The sequence below is a fragment of the Sus scrofa genome, chromosome 1, assembly GCF_054392235.1.
Source record: "Sus scrofa isolate SSC_HxYL_T2T_F1_AM1 chromosome 1, Sscrofa_HxYL_maternal_Yorkshire_Landrace_v2.0, whole genome shotgun sequence".
Classification (NCBI taxonomy): Eukaryota; Metazoa; Chordata; class Mammalia; order Artiodactyla; family Suidae; genus Sus; species Sus scrofa.
In genome coordinates, this window is record NC_139383.1 from 284,346,464 (window position 1) to 284,363,588 (window position 17,125).

The 17,125-nt window shown below is 57.4% G+C and overlaps 2 protein-coding genes across 5 annotated transcripts in view; one reads left to right on the forward strand and one right to left on the reverse strand.

The window, feature by feature from the left end:
- ABL1 (ABL proto-oncogene 1, non-receptor tyrosine kinase) overlaps positions 1-9,368 on the forward strand; it is a 146,220-nt gene extending 136,852 nt beyond the window's left edge. For all 4 annotated transcript variants that reach the window (XM_005660524.4, XM_084999062.1, XM_005660525.4 and 1 more), the window contains 4 exons: positions 705-857; positions 2,647-2,736; positions 3,063-3,227; positions 5,712-9,368. In XM_005660524.4, the coding sequence (XP_005660581.2) occupies positions 705-857; positions 2,647-2,736; positions 3,063-3,227; positions 5,712-7,417 (2,114 nt within the window). In that variant the 3' untranslated portion in view covers positions 7,418-9,368. The remainder of the gene's footprint in view (positions 1-704; positions 858-2,646; positions 2,737-3,062; positions 3,228-5,711) is intronic.
- A 5,182-nt stretch (positions 9,369-14,550) lies between these two features.
- On the reverse strand, positions 14,551-15,008 carry QRFP (pyroglutamylated RFamide peptide). The gene has a single exon (XM_084999081.1). The coding sequence runs from the start codon at positions 14,953-14,955 to the stop codon at positions 14,551-14,553; it is 405 nt and encodes a 134-aa protein (XP_084855207.1). The 5' UTR covers positions 14,956-15,008.
- Between the last annotated feature and the right edge of the window lie 2,117 nt (positions 15,009-17,125).

Consider the following 17,125-nt stretch of genomic DNA (forward strand, 5'->3'; position numbering starts at 1 on the left):
ATTGTTCCTGGTCCTTTTAACAGAACCCTCTAAGTCTTTTTTTAGCCTCACCCAAGGCATGCAGGCCCACACCACAGCAGCAACCTGCACCCCGGCAGTAGCAACTGCTGAGTCCTTAACCTGCTGAGCCGCCAGGGAACTCCAGAACCTTTTAGACTTTGGTAGTATCTGTGCCATCTGGAATGACAAAATATTCCAGGTTCCTTCTCTGCCCCAGACCTGAGTCACCCGTTTCTCCACCAAGTCCTGGTTCCTAACAGGACCTGGAATTTCAAAGATTCCATAAGATTTTAACAAAATGGTTGAAGTTGGAAGGGGCCTTAGCGATAATCTCCTGCACCCAGAAAGGAGAGGTGCCCGGTCGCGGGCACGTGGCCAGCTGGTCTCAGAGCTCTGAGTAGAAGTGGCCTCTTCATTCCACCACAGCTCCCAACAAGACAGTCACGCTTCCTCGAAGACCCTGGAGCGGGGCTTCACCGCATCCCCTTCGCCTTCCGCGTGTCTTAGTCGGTGGGGATGAATAAAGGGAACGCCTCCTTCTGTCCGGGGCTGCTGCGGAGGTAGAGCCTCGTGAAGTGTCCGTGCCTGGCCTGCTTCTGAGGGCGTGGCTTCTGACGTCTGCGGCGCGGTTTCCTGCTTTCCAGTGCACAGTGGTTAAAGCTCCCACATCTTGAGCTGTCTTGCTCTTGCTATTTGTCTTTTAGCGTTTGGAGTCTTGCTTTGGGAAATTGCCACCTACGGCATGTCACCTTACCCAGGAATTGACCTGTCCCAGGTGTATGAGCTGCTAGAGAAAGACTACCGCATGGAGCGCCCGGAAGGCTGCCCGGAGAAGGTCTACGAACTCATGCGAGCATGTGAGCCTCCCTTTGGGAAGGGAAGCGTGGGACTTCCCCAGGTCGGGGGGCGTTGAGGAGACCCAGGGCAGGGCGAGGCCAAAGCGCTTGCTTGCTTCCTCTCCTTCCCTCCTTCAGAAACAACTCGTGTGACAGTTTGGCGCATAGCATTGTACCTTTTCCAGTGTGTCTGTGCACCTTTAGTTTTACATAGTATTTATATGTGAGGGTCTTTTGTTTGTTCTTAATGCAAAAGTGACGTGGATGGATACCAAACCTGGGTTTCTTATTAATAAATATAAATTGCTGGTATAGTAGGTAAATATTCCAGGTGATTTTCATCCACTCGGTTTTGGTGGTGGTTTAATTTATTTTAGGGCCTCAAGTGAGGCCCACGGAAATTCCCAGGTTAGGGGTCAAGTCAGAGCTACAGCTGCCAGCCTGCACCTCAGCCACACAATGCCAGATCCGAGCTGCATCTACAACCTATACCACAGCTCACAGCAGTGCCGGCTCCTTAACCCACTGAGCGGGGTCAGGGATTGAACCCATATCCTCATGGATACCAGTCGGGTTCATTTCCACTGAGCCACAATGTGAACTCCTGTCCACTCAGTTTTTAATTTATTAATATGTATATATATGTGTGTATGTATATATAAAAATTCATTCCTTCAACTTTTTTTTTTTTGGTCTTTTTAGGGCCACACCTCTGGCACATGGAGGTTCCCAAGCTGGGGGTTTGAATCTGAGCTGTAGCTTCCGGCCTACACCACAGCCACAGCAACATGGGATCCTAGCCGTGTCTGCGACCTACACCACAGCTCATGGCAATGCCAGATCCTTAACCCACTGAGCGGGGTCAGGGATTGAACCCATATCCTCATGGATACCAGTCGGGTTCATTTCCATGGAGCCACAATGGGGACTCCTGTCCACTCGGCTTTTGATGTATTTATGTGTACGTATATGTGTGTATGTATGATAAAAACTCACTTCTTCAGCCTTTTTGCACTTGGCAGTGTAGCGGGCATCTCTTTCCACGCCCATGATCTCCCGTGCTCTTTCCTTCTCCTTCACCCACTCTTATCTTCACGTAGCTGCCCAGCACCTATTGCGTAATTTATTCATTCATCCCATCCTCCTTTGATGGACATGTGTTTGCTGTATACATTTGTTTGTTTTTTGCTCTTACGGACAAGGCAGGAACCAGTTCCCTCGTAGATACGTATGCCTCTGCGCATTCTGGTGTCTTGCAGAAGTTGAACCTGTAGTTCAGGGGGCTCTGTGCATTTTAAAATGTTGATAGGTGTTACCAAATTGTTTTGTAAAAAAGGTTATATTAGTTTATACTCCCAACAGAAGTCTGTAAGGGGGACGCTACAGCCTCGCCTACACTGGGCTGCGTCGGTCCTTAATCTCCTTTTCGTCTTGTTTTAAGGAGCATGTCTTTACTGATGAGGAATTCAGACTTTGGTGACTGCGAGGAAAGGTTAGGACAGGAAGCAAGCTATTTGGTTTAGTGATTCTCTGCACTTGCTAGAGGCGGGTTGGGAAAAACATCTTTGCAAATGTACTTGTTGCTGTCCTGTGTTATAATCCGCATTCCCGCCCGTACCCAACGTCGTCTCAGATTCCCGGGGTCTGTAATAGGACTCAGTGGCAGTCGTCACTTTAACTTGTCACAGCACAAGATGGCCAGCGGGACCGGAATGCTTCTTCAGTTTCTCGACTTTGCCTTGAGGATTGCTAGTCTTCCTCTTGTTCGCAAAGCCTCACGGGTGGTCCGGCTTGGGTCTCATCTGTCTAGGTTGGCAGTGGAATCCCTCTGACCGGCCCTCCTTTGCGGAAATCCACCAAGCCTTTGAAACAATGTTCCAGGAATCCAGCATATCAGATGGTAATGTGCCCGTCCTTGGGGTGCCTGCAGTGGGGGGAGAGGGTGGGGTGGGAGGGAGGGCCGGGCGGGACTCCAGCCCGGTCCTTCAGTCCCTCCTGGTCGAGAGCACGGGCCAGCGGTCAAGCTGCTGAGTGTGGCCCTCTGTCTTTGGCAGCCAGGACTCTGAAGTCTGCTCCGGTGCTGCTTTTTCGGGATGTGTGTCTCTTCTCTGTAACTGTGTATAGATGACTACTGCTGTCTTAAAAAGAAAAGGAAAACCAGCATACCAAAAGGACATCAATACTGATGACTCCTGGTTTTGTTATTGATTTTTCGGTGGTTCTTAGAAGTGGAAAAGGAGCTGGGGAAGAAAGGCATGCGAGGGGCCGCGAGCCCTCTGCTGCAGGCCCCGGAACTGCCCACCAAGACCAGGACCGCCAGGAGAGCCGCCGAACACAAAGACGCCCCAGACGTGCCCGAGACGCCCCACTCCAAGGGCCCGGGAGAGACGGGTATGTCCCCACCCCCGCCAGAGCCCAGGGCAGCTGGCCCCGGAGCCGGGTGCCGGTGCAGGCAGATGGGAAGCAGGGAGCGGAACCTGCACAGAAGGGCAAGTGGACCCCACGTTAGTGGCCCAGCTTCAAAAAGAGGAAGATCCTTCTTCTCCCACAGTAAAGCGCTCCCTCTGCAAATCATTCAGGAGCCACTGGCTGTGGCTGTTAGTCTAGTCACACAGGCAGAGGTGCTTATGAAACGTACTAAGAGCGAACACACCCTTTCATGTGTTAGTCACAGCATTGGTGGCTGCTCTTTCAGAGCAGATGCAGCAATAATAAATACTGAACCAAACAAAGAGCAGCTTGTTGCGAAAGCAGCAAAGCGAGAAGCTCCCTGGAACTGACAGAGCCAGGAGACACCTGTGGCAGAGCTGGTGTCCTCTCGTCTCTGAGAGGAGGCTCCTTCTGGGGCTGCTCCCTAGACCCACGGCGAGGGCGTGGGAGCCGCTCGGGAGGGTCCTAGGATGTTACCAGGAACAGCATTCGCAAGCGTGGGTCCGATGCTTCCTTTGCGCCAGGCGTGACGCTGGGTTAGGCCGCTCCGATTCAGCCCCGACAGGAAAGGAAATTGGGAGGTCTGGGTTCCCGTCAGGCCAAGTGAATGGACACGCCCGAGGTGGACCAGGCGCCTGGGTGGGTAGCAGCTCCTTGGGGATGCTCTGACGGACCACACCCGGGGGAAGGGGAAGGGACAGGGCAGAGCTGTGGGGTGTCTAGCCACAGCAGAGTCTGTAGACCCCCATGATGCCCAGCTTTGTCATCGTGTACCTCTGTTCATGTTTTAAAGTTGAGGGAGTTGTCCTGTGGCACAGCAGGTGAAGGATCTAACTTTGTCATGGCTGCAGCGGCTCAGGTTGCTGTCGTGGTGCAGGTTCGATCCTTGGCCCAGGAACTTCCGCATGCCACAGGCAAAGCCAAAAAATTCCTTGAGTTCCTGCTGTGGTGCAGTGGGTTAAGAATCCAACTGCAGTGGCTCAGGCTGCTACAGAGGTGCAGGTTCGATCCCTAGCCTGGCACAGTGGGTCAAAGGATCCAGTGTTGCCGCAGCTGAGGCATAGGTGGCAGCTGTGGCTTGGATTTAGTCCCTGGTCCAGGAACTTCCATAAGCCACCTGTGTGTCCATAGGAAAAGAAAGAGGAACAGCTAAACTGTAGTGCTTGCTTTGCACACCCCTCAACCATCTTGCGCCCCCACTCTGATAGCATGATGGCACGTCAGCTATCCCGCATCTGCTCCTCTGGTCCTTCTTTTTTCTCTATTTTTTTCCCATGAAGTTTTATTGAAGCCCAGGTGATGGACAGCGCTGCAGCAGCTTCAGCTGTGATTCAACCATACACATGCACACATCCATTCTCTGTCACATCTTTTCCCATACACCTGACCACCCCCTTCATCGCTGCTCGTCGTGGTTTCAGGTAGCGGAGGGGAGGAGAGGCTACTGTGAAAACTAGCGGCTTATTAAAAGCCCGGTGATAAGCAGCCGTGTTCGTTTTGCCCGCCAGTATTCATTCATCTGAGGAGTATTTTGGTGTGTGGTATCTCGGTGCACCCGGAGTGCCCATTAGCTGTTGAGCACGGAGGTGGGCTGTGCGTGATTCATTAGAACTTCGCTGTCTTCGCCCCCTTCCGCTGGGTGAAGGTTCGGGGCGCTCCTCAGCCTTCCCTGATTCACAGGTCCTGTGTGCTGCCTGGTATGCTGACAAATGCCCCTTGTCCCTCTGCTTCGAGTTACAGGATGCTGACAGCAGGCCCTAGCAGCTGCCCTCTGAGAGAGTTCTGTCATTCACTCACGGGGAGCTTGGCAACACCAGAAAGATTTCTTAGGAGCTGTTATTCACATTTAAAGAATGTCCATTTAAAAATGTTTAAAGGTCACCCTTCTTGTTTCCCAAGCGTAATAGCCCATTGTCCCCGCGCCCTGTGGTAGGTGGCCCGTCCCTCCTGGTCTTACCTCGTGGGAGCCTCAGCCGGCTGACGGGTCTGAGAGGCACAGGTTCTGACCCTGCGCTCGGCCTGGTCCTGCCTTTTACTCACCAGACAGTGGGGTTGAGGGGACTCTGCTTCTTTAAAGGACGGGGAGTGTCCCAGCTTTTTGGTCTGCTGTCTTCAAGGGGAGGGACCTGAGCTTTTCCTAACAGCACTACTCACCACGGGGGCTGCAGTTAGAAATTTCGTGCCAAGAGCTGTGGTGAAGGCTCCACGTTCATTGCGGCGTTACTTTCTGGGGACAGCGTCTGGGTAGGCCTCACGGTCCCCCACTTTACAGATGAGAAAGTGAGGGTGAGCACAGAGAAGCCGCCGGCCCGGGTGAGAGCCCGTCAGAGCCGGTGCCCAGCCCGCTGCTCTGTAGGAACGGGCCGGCCGGCCGGCCCGCGAGGTTCCCCACTCGCTCCGCAGCCTCTGGCCTGGAGCCGTTCAACTCTCCCCGGTGTGTTTCAGATCCTCCGGACCACGAGCCGGCCGTGTCTCCGCTGCTGCCTCGAAAAGAGCGCAGCCCTCAGGACGGCGGCCTCAACGAAGACGAGCGCCTGCTCCCCAAAGACAAGAAGACCAACTTGTTCAGCGCCTTGATCAAGAAGAAGAAGAAGACCGCCCCGACCCCTCCCAAACGCAGCAGCTCCTTCCGGGAGATGGACGGCCAGCCCGAGCGCAGAGGGGCCGTCGAGGACGAGGGCCGGGAAGCCAGCAACGGGGCGCTCGCGCTCGCACCCTCGGATGCGGCCGAGCCAGCCAAGTCCCCAAAGCCCAGCGGCGGGGCCGGCGTGCCCAACGGAGCCTTCCGGGAGTCCGGGGGCGCCGGCTTCCGGTCCCCCCACCTGTGGAAGAAGTCCAGCACCCTGACCAGCAGCCGGTTAGCAGCCAGCGAGGAGGAGAGCGGCGGCAGCTCCAGCAAGCGCTTCCTGAGGTCCTGCTCTGCCTCCTGCGTGCCCCACGGGGCCAAGGACACAGAGTGGCGGTCGGTCACGCTGCCTCGGGACCTGCAGTCCACGGGAAGACAGTTTGACTCGTCCACATTTGGGGGGCACAAAAGTGAGAAGCCAGCTCTGCCGCGGAAGCGGGCCAGTGAGAACAGGTCCGACCAGGTGACCAGAGGCACCGTCACCCCGCCACCCCGGCTGGCGAAGAAGACCGAGGAAGAAGCTGACGAGGTTTTCAGAGACACGGCCGAGTCCAGCCCGGGCTCCAGCCCTCCCACCCTGACTCCGAAACTCCTCCGTAGGCAGGTTCCATCTTCCTCCAGCCTTCCCCACAAGGAAGACGCCGGAAAGTGCAGTGCCTTGGGGGCACCTGCTGAGCCGGGGCCCCCCACCAGCAGGGCCGGGCCAGGTGCCTCTGGAGGGCCCAGCAAGGCCCCTGGCGAGGAGTCCAGAGTGAGGAGGCACAAGCCCGCCTCCGAGTCCCCAGGGAGGGACAAGGGAAAGCTGTCCAAACTCAAGCCTGCCCCGCCGCCCCCGCCGCCCGCCTCTGTTGGGAAGGTGGGGAAGTCCTCTCAGAGCCCGAGCCAGGAGGCAGCCGGGGAGGTAGGCCCCAGTGGGAAGGCGAAGCCTGCGGCTCTGGCTGTGGATGCCGTGAACAGTGACGCTGCCAAACCCAGCCAGCTGGGAGACGGTGTCAAAAAGCCTGTGCTCCCGTCCGTGCCAAAGCCACAGTCGTCCACCAAGCCAGCCGGGACCCCAACCAGCCCAGCCTCTGCTCCCTGCGCGCTGCCGACAGCATCCTCTGCCCTGGCGGGGGACCAGCCGTCCTCCACCGCCTTCATCCCTCTCATATCGACCCGCGTGTCTCTTCGGAAAACCCGCCAGCCTCCGGAGCGGATTGCCAGCGGCGCCATCACCAAGGGCATGGTACTGGACGGCACCGAGGCCCTGTGCCTGGCCGTCTCCAGGAACTCTGAGCAGATGGCCAGCCACAGCGCCGTGCTCGAAGCCGGCAAGAACCTCTACACGTTCTGCGTGAGCTACGTGGACTCCATCCAGCAGATGAGGAACAAGTTCGCCTTTCGCGAGGCCATCAACAAACTGGAGAACAGTCTTCGCGAGCTTCAGATCTGCCCGGCGACAGCAGGGAGTGGCCCAGCGGCCACCCAGGACTTCAGCAAGCTCCTCAGCTCCGTGAAGGAGATCAGTGACATCGTGCAGAGGTAGCAGAAGCTGGGCGTCCAGAGTGTGTGAGGGCTCCCCGTGCCCTTGACGGTGGCTGACAGAGGACCAGCAAGCGGGGACCTTGGCCCGGGAGCCCTGCTCCGGGCAGAGCCGGGGGCCGCCGTGGAGTGCAGCCCTACTCCCTGCGTTGTACACCCGCCGTCGTCCCATGCTCCCCTCTCCGAGGCCTGGCTCCCCGCACCCCCGGCCGCGTTCTGTCTGTGGGGTTCCTGCTCCCTGGACTGTGGTTGGTTGGGCAGCGTGCAGCCTCCTGCCCACGTCGAGCTTCCAGGCTGAGCTCGGGGCCTGGGCGGGAAGGCGAATGAGCACTTCCTCTTCATTTTCTTCCCCAAGGACGTCCTTCACCTCCGTTTCACCCCAAGAACGAGTACCCCAAATGGCAGGGGAGCTGTGTCACCAAGGCCTTGGGACCTGTCACCGCCACTCACCCTGTGCAGAGAGGTTGTGCACTCATCTTTCTTGTGTCTGCTGTGCTGAAGACATGTTTCCAGAACTACATCCTGGGAAGAGCTGCCCACTGGTCACCCTGCCCTCCCCTGCTGCCTGCCACGGGCTGGTGCCCTCACCGTTTCCTCATGTGAAGGACAGCTCTTGATCTGGCGGTGAAACAGGGTGCTAAAGCCAAGCAGCCCGTGGGGCCCGGGCCAGGTGGGAAGCTGGGGAAGGAGGTCCAGGGTGTGGGAGAGGTTCCTTGTCGCTGTCCTCTCCGCGTCCGCAGAGCCCAGCTCTTGCTCTGGCGGCATATGCACTGCTAAGCCTGGATAGAAAGCTTGAGTCTTGAGGGTGGCAGGGTCGCTGTTCAGCAGATGGGGACTGTAGAGGCGGCTGGGGGTGGCCAGCTGGGTGGCCCGGGGCCTGGGCAGGTCTGCAGTGGCTGCAGAGTTAGCTCCCTTCCAAATCTCCAGGTGCCCTGAAAAGGCGCTCGGTCCTGATTTGTCACTCTTCCACTCCGTTGTTCTCCTGAGACAGAGTGGGTTCTTGCAGGGCTCTTTCCTGGAGTTCTCGAAGCGCTTCAACGTCCTGCCCTCGGCATAGCCGCCTCCGATAGGGGAGGGGCTGCCGCTGAGCGCCAGCGCACAGACGGGAGGAAGAGATGGGGCTCCAAAGCCCAGTCGGCATTGGCTGCACTGCTAACGGGCACCTGGCGTATTTGATTTACCACCAGCAAATCACCTGCCCTGGTGTTTCATTTGGGGTCATCAGAGATGAAGAAAGTCACAAACAAAGGAAACCCTGAAAGTGTCTCAAAGGGCAGGCCTCCGTGTCATCTGCCCCGGGCTGCCCAGGACTGGGCTCGTGGGGCAGGAGCCCAGGCATCCTTGACCTTGACCTAGAGCAGCTATTCAGGGGTGGGCAGGCATCTGCCTGAGTCTCACCAGCCGGGCTCAGAAGCAACCCTTGGAGAAACCGGGAGAAACCACCTTCTCCCCAGCCCTTCTCGTGCCCGCGACCTCGCACAGGCCCCGTTTTTACCCTAATCACCGAAATTGGTCTTTTATTTCTCCAGCAGAGGTATTTTCCTCTGGATCGTTTTATGCTGTTTTCGCAGCTCATCACCTCTCTGCCCCCCCAGACTCCTGTGGTGCACAGACTGAGGGAGGGGCCCAAACACCGCCGGTGGCCTTGCAGACAGAGCAAAACAGCCCACGCAGTCCCCTCGGCTGCCTGTTTCCACGAGGTACTGGTCTCTTCGTGTTCACACCATGTGCCACTATATTTTGCATTTATACTTTGGTATTACACTCTTTTATAGATTGGCTCTTTTATAAATGATGTGTAAATAGTTTTCCACTATCCGCCCTTCTAGAATGCCTATGGCATCTTTTTTTGTTGTTGTTTGGTCCAATACATTTTTTTCCTGCATATGACTCTGTGTTTTTCAAATCCACATCTCTCCTCCGTAGTATTTTTTAAATAAATGTTTACAACATTAGAACTTGGGCAGCTTGCTTTGGTCTCTAATTCTTCCCCGTTGTTCAGGCCGTGGCACGTGTGTGGGGAGGGAGGGAGTCACGTTCCCGAAGGGGCCGAAGGCGCCGTGTTGGTGAACAGAATCCTGCATCCTCCTCGTCCTCAGCCATTTCATGAGCCCACCTCATCCTGGGCCCTTCCTGCACCCCCCTGTCAGCCGCACTGGGAGTGGGCTGTGCCACCTCGCAGACCATGTCTGACGGGCGCGCGAGAGGAAGACCAGCCCGGGCTTCGCCGCCTGTCAGGCCGCCGCGTGTCATCGGAGTGGGAGGAGGTCACATCCTGGACCCCTCTCTGGCTGAAGGGGTAATCCCTCCCCACGGGGCTTTTTCTCTTTACATTTGAGGCCCCCAGCCCCGTCAATACCCACAGCACCCCAGGCATCTGATTTCTTTGTGTGCGCGAGGAAGAGCGGGGTGTGCTGGCCTGAGAGGGGATGGAGACACCGCCTGGGCTGTGCCGTGACCTCTCCCGAGGGAACTGTGGCCAGGCCACTGTCGTTTCCCCGGCTTGGTCTCCCTTGAACGGCAGCTGACAGCTGGAAAGTGGAAGTCGGGGCATAAGTAGCACCCTCTGGTAATGATACCTATTAAGCCAGCGGGTTTGTCAGCGAGTACAGATCCTGTTCACCAAAGCGCTTTGGAGAGCACGGTTCAGTGAAACCGCTCTCCCAGAGACCTCGGCAGCAAGCCGTGCTGCACGCCAGGCAGTGGAGGTGGAAAGCCCAGCCCGGGACCGGGGCTGGCAGACGCCCCCGGGGCGGGCTCCAGTTGGGTAGCTGCAGCTGGCCCCGGGGACCGGATCTCTTCCCTCCTTTCACAGAGGGAAAAACTGAACCAACACTTGACACCGGATCTCCCAAGTCGGGGGCCTTTCCACGGGTAACGAGCTCTTGTCTCGAGTGACAGCTTCAAGTCTGAAAGAGGACGCAGAGTGATTACAGTGACAGCCACCGCGGACGGCCGCTTCCTCTGTGCTGCTCATGGACGCGTCATGGGATCGTCACGGCAGCCTCTTGGGGCGTGTCATCCTCTCCCAGTCCAGGTAAGTGTGAGCGTACCTGCCCACTCGTAGCTCACACGTGATGAGGCCAGGATGCAGCCCCGTTTCCGCACTCGTCACCTCGGCAGCCGTACCAGTGTGAAACAAGGGTCTCAGGAGACTTCTCCAAAAGAAGAAGCTTCCGTGAACGTCGCCTGAGCCCAAGCACTGTACTTGGGGTAGCCGTTCTGGAACAGTGGTTCTTAACCTTTTTCAGGTCACAGAAGCCCTTGAGAACTAAGGAGGACTGTGGATTTAGCCCCAGGGGAGCATACCTTCCTCTGTGCACACCCAACAGTTTTCAGGTGATTCGAGTCCTGCCCTCGAGATCCAGAACCCAGCAGTGAGCACCCAAGGGCCAAGCCCACCAAAGGGCCAGCAGCTGTGGTTGGCATGGACACCAGGGAATAAGACCCCCAAACTGAAAACAGTCCAGGGTCAAGAACAGAGGAAAGGGGGGTCCGTGGGGTTTGTTCGCACAGGGGGAGGTCAGGGACCCGTGCGAGTGGGCACTCGTCTCACTCCACGTCCGCCACTCAGAGCAGCCGCCGCCAGAGGCAGAGCAGGGACGTGGAAGCATCCGTCCCCTCGGGCCGGTGCGGGGGCTGGGCGGGCAAGTGACGGGGCCGAGCGGCAGGCCCAGGCAGGATGGTCTGGGGGGTGCTGGCCAGGGGCCGTGTCACCTGGTGAAACATCACCAAGCCACGCTTAGAAGCGGGGCGCGTTGGGGAGGTGCGTGGCGTTAGGTTTCTGTGGAAGGCGTCGTGTTGGCGCGCACGCGTGAGTGCGTTCGGCCCCTTCACAGCGTCCTTTGCTTTACCACGGGCAACCCTCACGGCAGCCCTCACGCTGTTCTTGTGACGAGGGAGGGTCTGTCTCTGTCTTCGTTTAGTGGGTGAGCAAGCTGGGTTCAGAGCTGGGAAGCAGCTTGCCCGAGATCACATGGCACGGGCCGGCTTCTGTCTCCTAGACAGGCCAGACTAGTGTGTCTACCGTGTAGACGGCCACAGCATGACCAGCAGCGTCCCGGAAGAGACGTCGGAATTACAGCGAGCCTGCCTTTTGGGGTGTCGAGGGTACTTTCTAGACGGCGTTCCCAAGTTGAGCGCTCTGGGCATTGCTGTCTAAATGTTGTCTTGGTACAGAAGACATCGGGTGGGTCAGCGCTGACCAGCCACAGTGTCCCTTGTCCATCCTGCCCTCCTGCCTGTCACCCAGCGCCCTGCTTGGAGGATGGCACCAGCACAAGGTCAGGCCAGGTGGCCCCTTGTTTCCCACAGCAGCTGCCCCACAAACCTCTTTTTTCCTTAGGGACTTTTATCAATATTTCAAACACATAGGAAAATATAAGCAGATATTCCTCGTCTGTTTTAATAGCTAAATACTTTGAGGCCTCCACACCAAGGCGAAGCCTTTTTTTGTGTCTTGACTGGATAAGATGAACAAATGCAAACAGCTCCTGGTGCCCGGGTGCCCGGGCTGGAGGAGAGTGCCTGCTACCCGCCCACCCCACCGGGAGTTTAATCTCTCTGCTTCTAAAATAAATGCTTTCCCCAGAGCCTCATCGCCACTCACCTGGGGAGTGACCCTCCCCGCCGAGGAGATGCCGGGGTATGGGGTGGGCAAGAGGCCCCCAGACCTTGCAGGGGGCGGGGGGAGGGTTAAAGAGGAGATTGAGCCAAATGTGGCAGGAGTGGGTTTAACAGATCGATGCTCTTAGCGGTTTGATTGTTCTGATTTTCAGACTTATTGAGCTCCAGTGTACAAGCAACTGGAAAGGATAGCTTTGTTGTTGATTTTTGTTTAATGATGAAAGCCTAATGACAGGGTATCCTCTGCTTTGAAGGCCCTCCCCCTCCCCCTTTATCTCGGATACCTCCTTCGAGGTTAATCCAATCCTCCTAAATTCGGGGCAGCTGGTGTTATCCCCAGAGTGTGTGTAAACACGTGCGGGAGTGTCCCGGCCTTGGTAACTCAAGTTCTCACAATCCAGTGACTACAGGGGCGGCTCCTTTTGTTCTACGAGTAGAAATTGGAACGAGAGCGTCGGCCAGGGGGCCTTGCTGCAGGGAGTCCCCCTGGCCCCGGCCTCTGGTCTGTCTGTCTGAGCTGGCCTTCCTCGAGCAGGCGTGTTCTCTGGCTTCTGCGTGTGTGTAAATGAGCTGAGGACGGGGTGGTCCAGGTTGCTGGGCACCCCCCATGCTTAACGGAGTGGAAACGAGCCCTTGCTGGGGTGGGAGCTGGAGCTGGGATCCTACTTCCTGCATTTGGCCCCTGGGCTGCCCTCTACGAACGCACTGGGGCTCGTTTTCTTAGGATTTGCCCTCCATGGCTTGAGGGCTGAGCGTTTGCCCCTTTCACCAGCAAAGCCCCATCCCCATCAGTCTGTTGGACTGGCAGGAGGGAGGCATTCCGGGATCGGCCCGTCCTCGACTTTGACCGTGGCGGAGGCCAAGGAGTGTGATGTGCCTCCCAGACGTGGTGTCACTGTCTGGTCCCTGTCACATCGGCCCTGAGCCCCAGGGCACAGGGGAAGCAGGGAGGAGCTCCAGGAGAAGGCAGCGTTCTGATTCCTGTGTTCCTGTCCCATCCTGCCGCCCCAGTTCTGTTCCCCAGTCAGCCTGGCTCTTTTGTGGCTCAGATCTGTCACCCCTTAATGAAGTGGCTTTCTGGCTGTCGAGGATTGAGAGCTGCTACCGGGGAATGTAAGTCTCTAATAGAATGGAAAACACTGAAATGCTCCAAGGTGCCAAGCTGGGCCCAACCCAGTGTGGTTCTAAAAGGCTAATAAAAATCTACCAATTAATTGTGACAGCTCAATGGAAAATTATTCAATTGTGAACAGGGGCAAGCAGCAGCTCAAAAGAAGGAGGGGAGCTGTTGCCATAGCAACATCAATATAGGTTCTCATCTCAGCAGCGGAAGCCAGCCTGGGAGTGAGCGGCCTCAGACCGCCGTATCCGACTTGGGATGGGATGCCGGACCCACCAAAGCAGCGTTTGAAAGGGATGCGCTGCCTCGCCCCAGGGCTGCAGCCACTCCAGGCCGCACGCTGGCTTCCCTCGGGGCAGAGAGGTTGTTTTCAGAACGCTCCTTGCTTTGAGAAAAACAGAGAAGAGTGAAGTGCAGAGGAAAACACACCCCATGCGTGTTTCCCTACACCTTTGACCGTGGGAAGTTAACCACCGCCAATTAAGGGGGCTCTGGAAGAGCTGTGTGGGTACATGCGCCACAATTTCCATCTCCCCAAAGTTAAGGCACTTGCAGCTCAGGAAAGCCAAGTTCCTAGGGCACAGAGGACCTGTAGGCAAGAGGCAGGCGAGCTTTCCATTATGGTTTTGCAATGGCTATAACTTTTATTTCAAAAGGTACAACACATTTATATTCTGAACCTTGGAAGTGCAGCCTTGCTGTAGCAGAAACGTACTCCTTCCTTGCTCATCTCCCAGGAGCCTCGTGGTTTGGCAGGTGCCGTCCCACCTGCGAGGGCGGCTGTCAGAAGGGGATGGGCAGCTGGTTCCTCGTTGCTTCTCAACCCCGCAGCGAGGTTTTCTTGCCGCAGGGGTGTTGTGTTAATGGGATGGAGAGCAAGTTTTCTTTTTTCCATTTTTAGCTTTCCGAGCCACACTCCGTACCCAGTGGAAAGTGCTCCCTTACTGTTGCACTTTGGCTGCCACGCCGGGTGTCCCGATGGAGACTCAAAACTCGCATTTTCCCACTGTCCTCACTCCGTCCACCCGCCTCAGCTCTGTTCATATGCACACCCCCAAGTCCTTGGCTCCATGCCCCTGGGGCAGGGGGACTGCTCAGAACCAGCCCCCCAGGGGAGGGGGCTGGCGCACAACAGCCTGCCTGGGAGCTGTGTCTCCTAACCTCCTTTTTGACACCATCCAGGATTTTGCTTCAGCGAAGATCGAGATTAAAGTAAGCACCCACTTAACCAATCCTACTGCTGTTAGAATTCCTGTTATAGTTCATTATAGTAGCAACACGTTTTCAGCATCTTGGTCTTTGAGGCTTGAGGAGAAGATGGGAGTGGAAACGGTGGCAGCGGGGGAGGGGGTCTGTCAAGGAGGAGCCCCTTCCAGGACGCCTGGGCCCCTTCACCCCCGGCCAAAGCGGAAGCTGAAGCCACCTTTCTTCCTGCTGTAGCCATGGAGCTCCTCAGCCAGGGTCCCTAACAGGCCACTAGCCTTCTCACCATCACCCGGGAGGAAGCCAGCGGCCTCACTGCCATTGTCCTGCCTCCCAAACCTCAACCCGAAGCTGGCACGTGCTCTGCCCACCGCCTGCAGCTCCTTGGCCATGATGAGCCAGGCACCTGGGTGTGGAGCTCTCTGCCACCCAGGGGAGCCCCACAGAAAGTGCCGTCCCCCTGCCAGGTTGGCCCAGCTCCTTCCGCCTCCGACGACATCCATGGCGTTCACAGGCACATCTCTGTCAAGCACAGGAAAGCAGGCACCCAGCGGCAGGAGGAGGAGGAAGGGCAGGGAGTGACAGCTGATCATCTGGGCAGAGCAGAGAGGGGAGGAAGTTACAGGCTGCGCTGCTGGGCCGCGCACGCTTGTCAGCATACCTCCCAGGGCCCGGGCAGCCATCAAAGGCGTGAGCTGGTGGCTCAGCTGAGCCCAGCTGGCAAGCAGCGTGGGGACCGGGCCTTTATTTTCTTAGCAGGCTCAGGAGCCGATTGCACCAATTAGGCTGGTTCTCCCTCTCCCTCTCCTTTGACGGCCTTGGCAGCTTAGCGCTCTAATACCACTGCTGCTGGGATGGCTTACAGGCAGCCCCAGGAGAGCTGAGCAAATGTGGGCTCGTTCTTCTTTTATTATAATTATTGACTCTTGGGCCGTATCATCTCAGAGCCATGGGATAGGAAGTTAATAGCATCAATCTCCCTTCATTTTCAACTTGATAATGAATGGGTCTAGTTAAGCTGTTTAGCTGGGACACTCTGCTCATGTTTTTCTGACATGGAAACAAGTTATTCCTGACAGAAGGAAGCGGACCTGAGGGGCCCAGCCCACCTCAGACACCCCCTGGAGAGGAGTAGCCGCCTGTTCCCACAGCACCGACTCTGCCAAACTGTGAGCTGAACCCTTGGTGCACAGCCGCACGTCATCTTCACAACAGAGCTGGTTTTAAGCCCTGTTATTCCGATTTTTTCAGGCAAGAGCAGGGTCAGAAAGGCTGAGAGGTTGTGCCCAGGCCACACAGCTGGAAAGCGAAGGCTCTGGGCTTCACGACTCTATCCATACCTGCTGTCGTCCTCGCAGGCCTCCCAGGGAGGGTCTTGCTTATCCCCTCTTACGGGGACATCCCCCTGCCAGGAGGGGGAGATCCCACAGCCTCCTAAGTGGCAGAGCTGGGATGCGAGCCGGGGTCTAATGGGGCTTGACGCAGGAATCACTACCCGTGGGTGCCAGTCTGTGGGGATCTGAAACAAATAGAGCTTCCCCAAGTGCCCCCGCCTTGGCAATAATTGCTCGTTCCCTTGCAAAGGAAGCCTTTTTGGTAATGACCATGGTGAGTTGGAGCTGGCTGGTCCTCTGAGCAGTAGAACTGGGGCTGGAATAAAGGGAGCCGGTTCTGGAGAAGACAGCACGGGCTCCCCAGCGCTGTTTGCAGAAATGCCTCCCTTGAAGACATTTCAAAGTGTTCTTGGCCAGAAAGCTCTAAAAAAATCATAAAAGCAGCCATCCTCTTCCCAAACCCAGCCCTCCTAAGCATCCCGCATCCCCTGGGACTGGAGCAACTTCTCGCCTGCTTCAGGAAAGCCTCTCCATCAGGGCCCGGAGAGTGGGGCTTCTCACAAGGCGCTTCCTGCCCATGAAAGCAGTGGACCAGGTGGGACTCCACCAGGGGAGCGACCCCTGCCCGGGCTTGGGCTCTGGGTCTCAAGGAGGGGGACATCCTGATCCACAGAGCGAAGTGACCCTTCTCCCTCTGGGGGATCATGGACCCCTTTCAGAACCTGCTGGAAGCTTGGGACACTCCACACCGAACACTGGACCCCAGCCCAAGTTGCAGCTTCAAGCCCCAACATGTGGGACATGGCTGGACAAGCACAGAAGGAAGACCAGGGCCAAGCCCTGGAGGCCCCTGAGCTCCATCTCTGGGCTGCAGCACGAGGTACCGGTCTCCCTGTCCCTGGCCTGCAGCCCCTTGCGACCCTGTGGTTCTTACTGCCCGTGCCCAGCTCCTGACCTGGGGGACGGCCTGCGTGGGCTCCCTGCTGGGGGTGGGGGGAGTGGCTCTACTCACCGCGCTGTGGGCCTGTCCCAGGACAACAGCTGGAGCCTGGGCCGGGCTGGGCCGGGCTGGGCAGAGCTGCTCCGGGCTCCTGTGCAGGACGTGTGGCTCTGGGTTCCCCTGCTTTATACAGGCCCCTGGGCGCACATGCGCTGGCTCTCTGATTGCTGCGCATTCCTGGCCCTAGGATTCCATTGGGGACCAGGTGGTGCAGGAGGGGGCAGTGCGGGCCGCACTGTTGAGAGGCCCAGGACAAACAGGATGCAGTCTGACCAGGGGCGGACGGGGCAGGCCGCCTCCTGTGGAGGAGAGCGGGCAGCATCGTTAACGGTGACCCTCTTGTCCCTTGGAGGAGGCGTCGGCGCCCGCCAAGAAGAGCCCTCCGGGCCCTGCCTTTGTTGGGTCTGCCTCACACACCTGCGGCCCAGC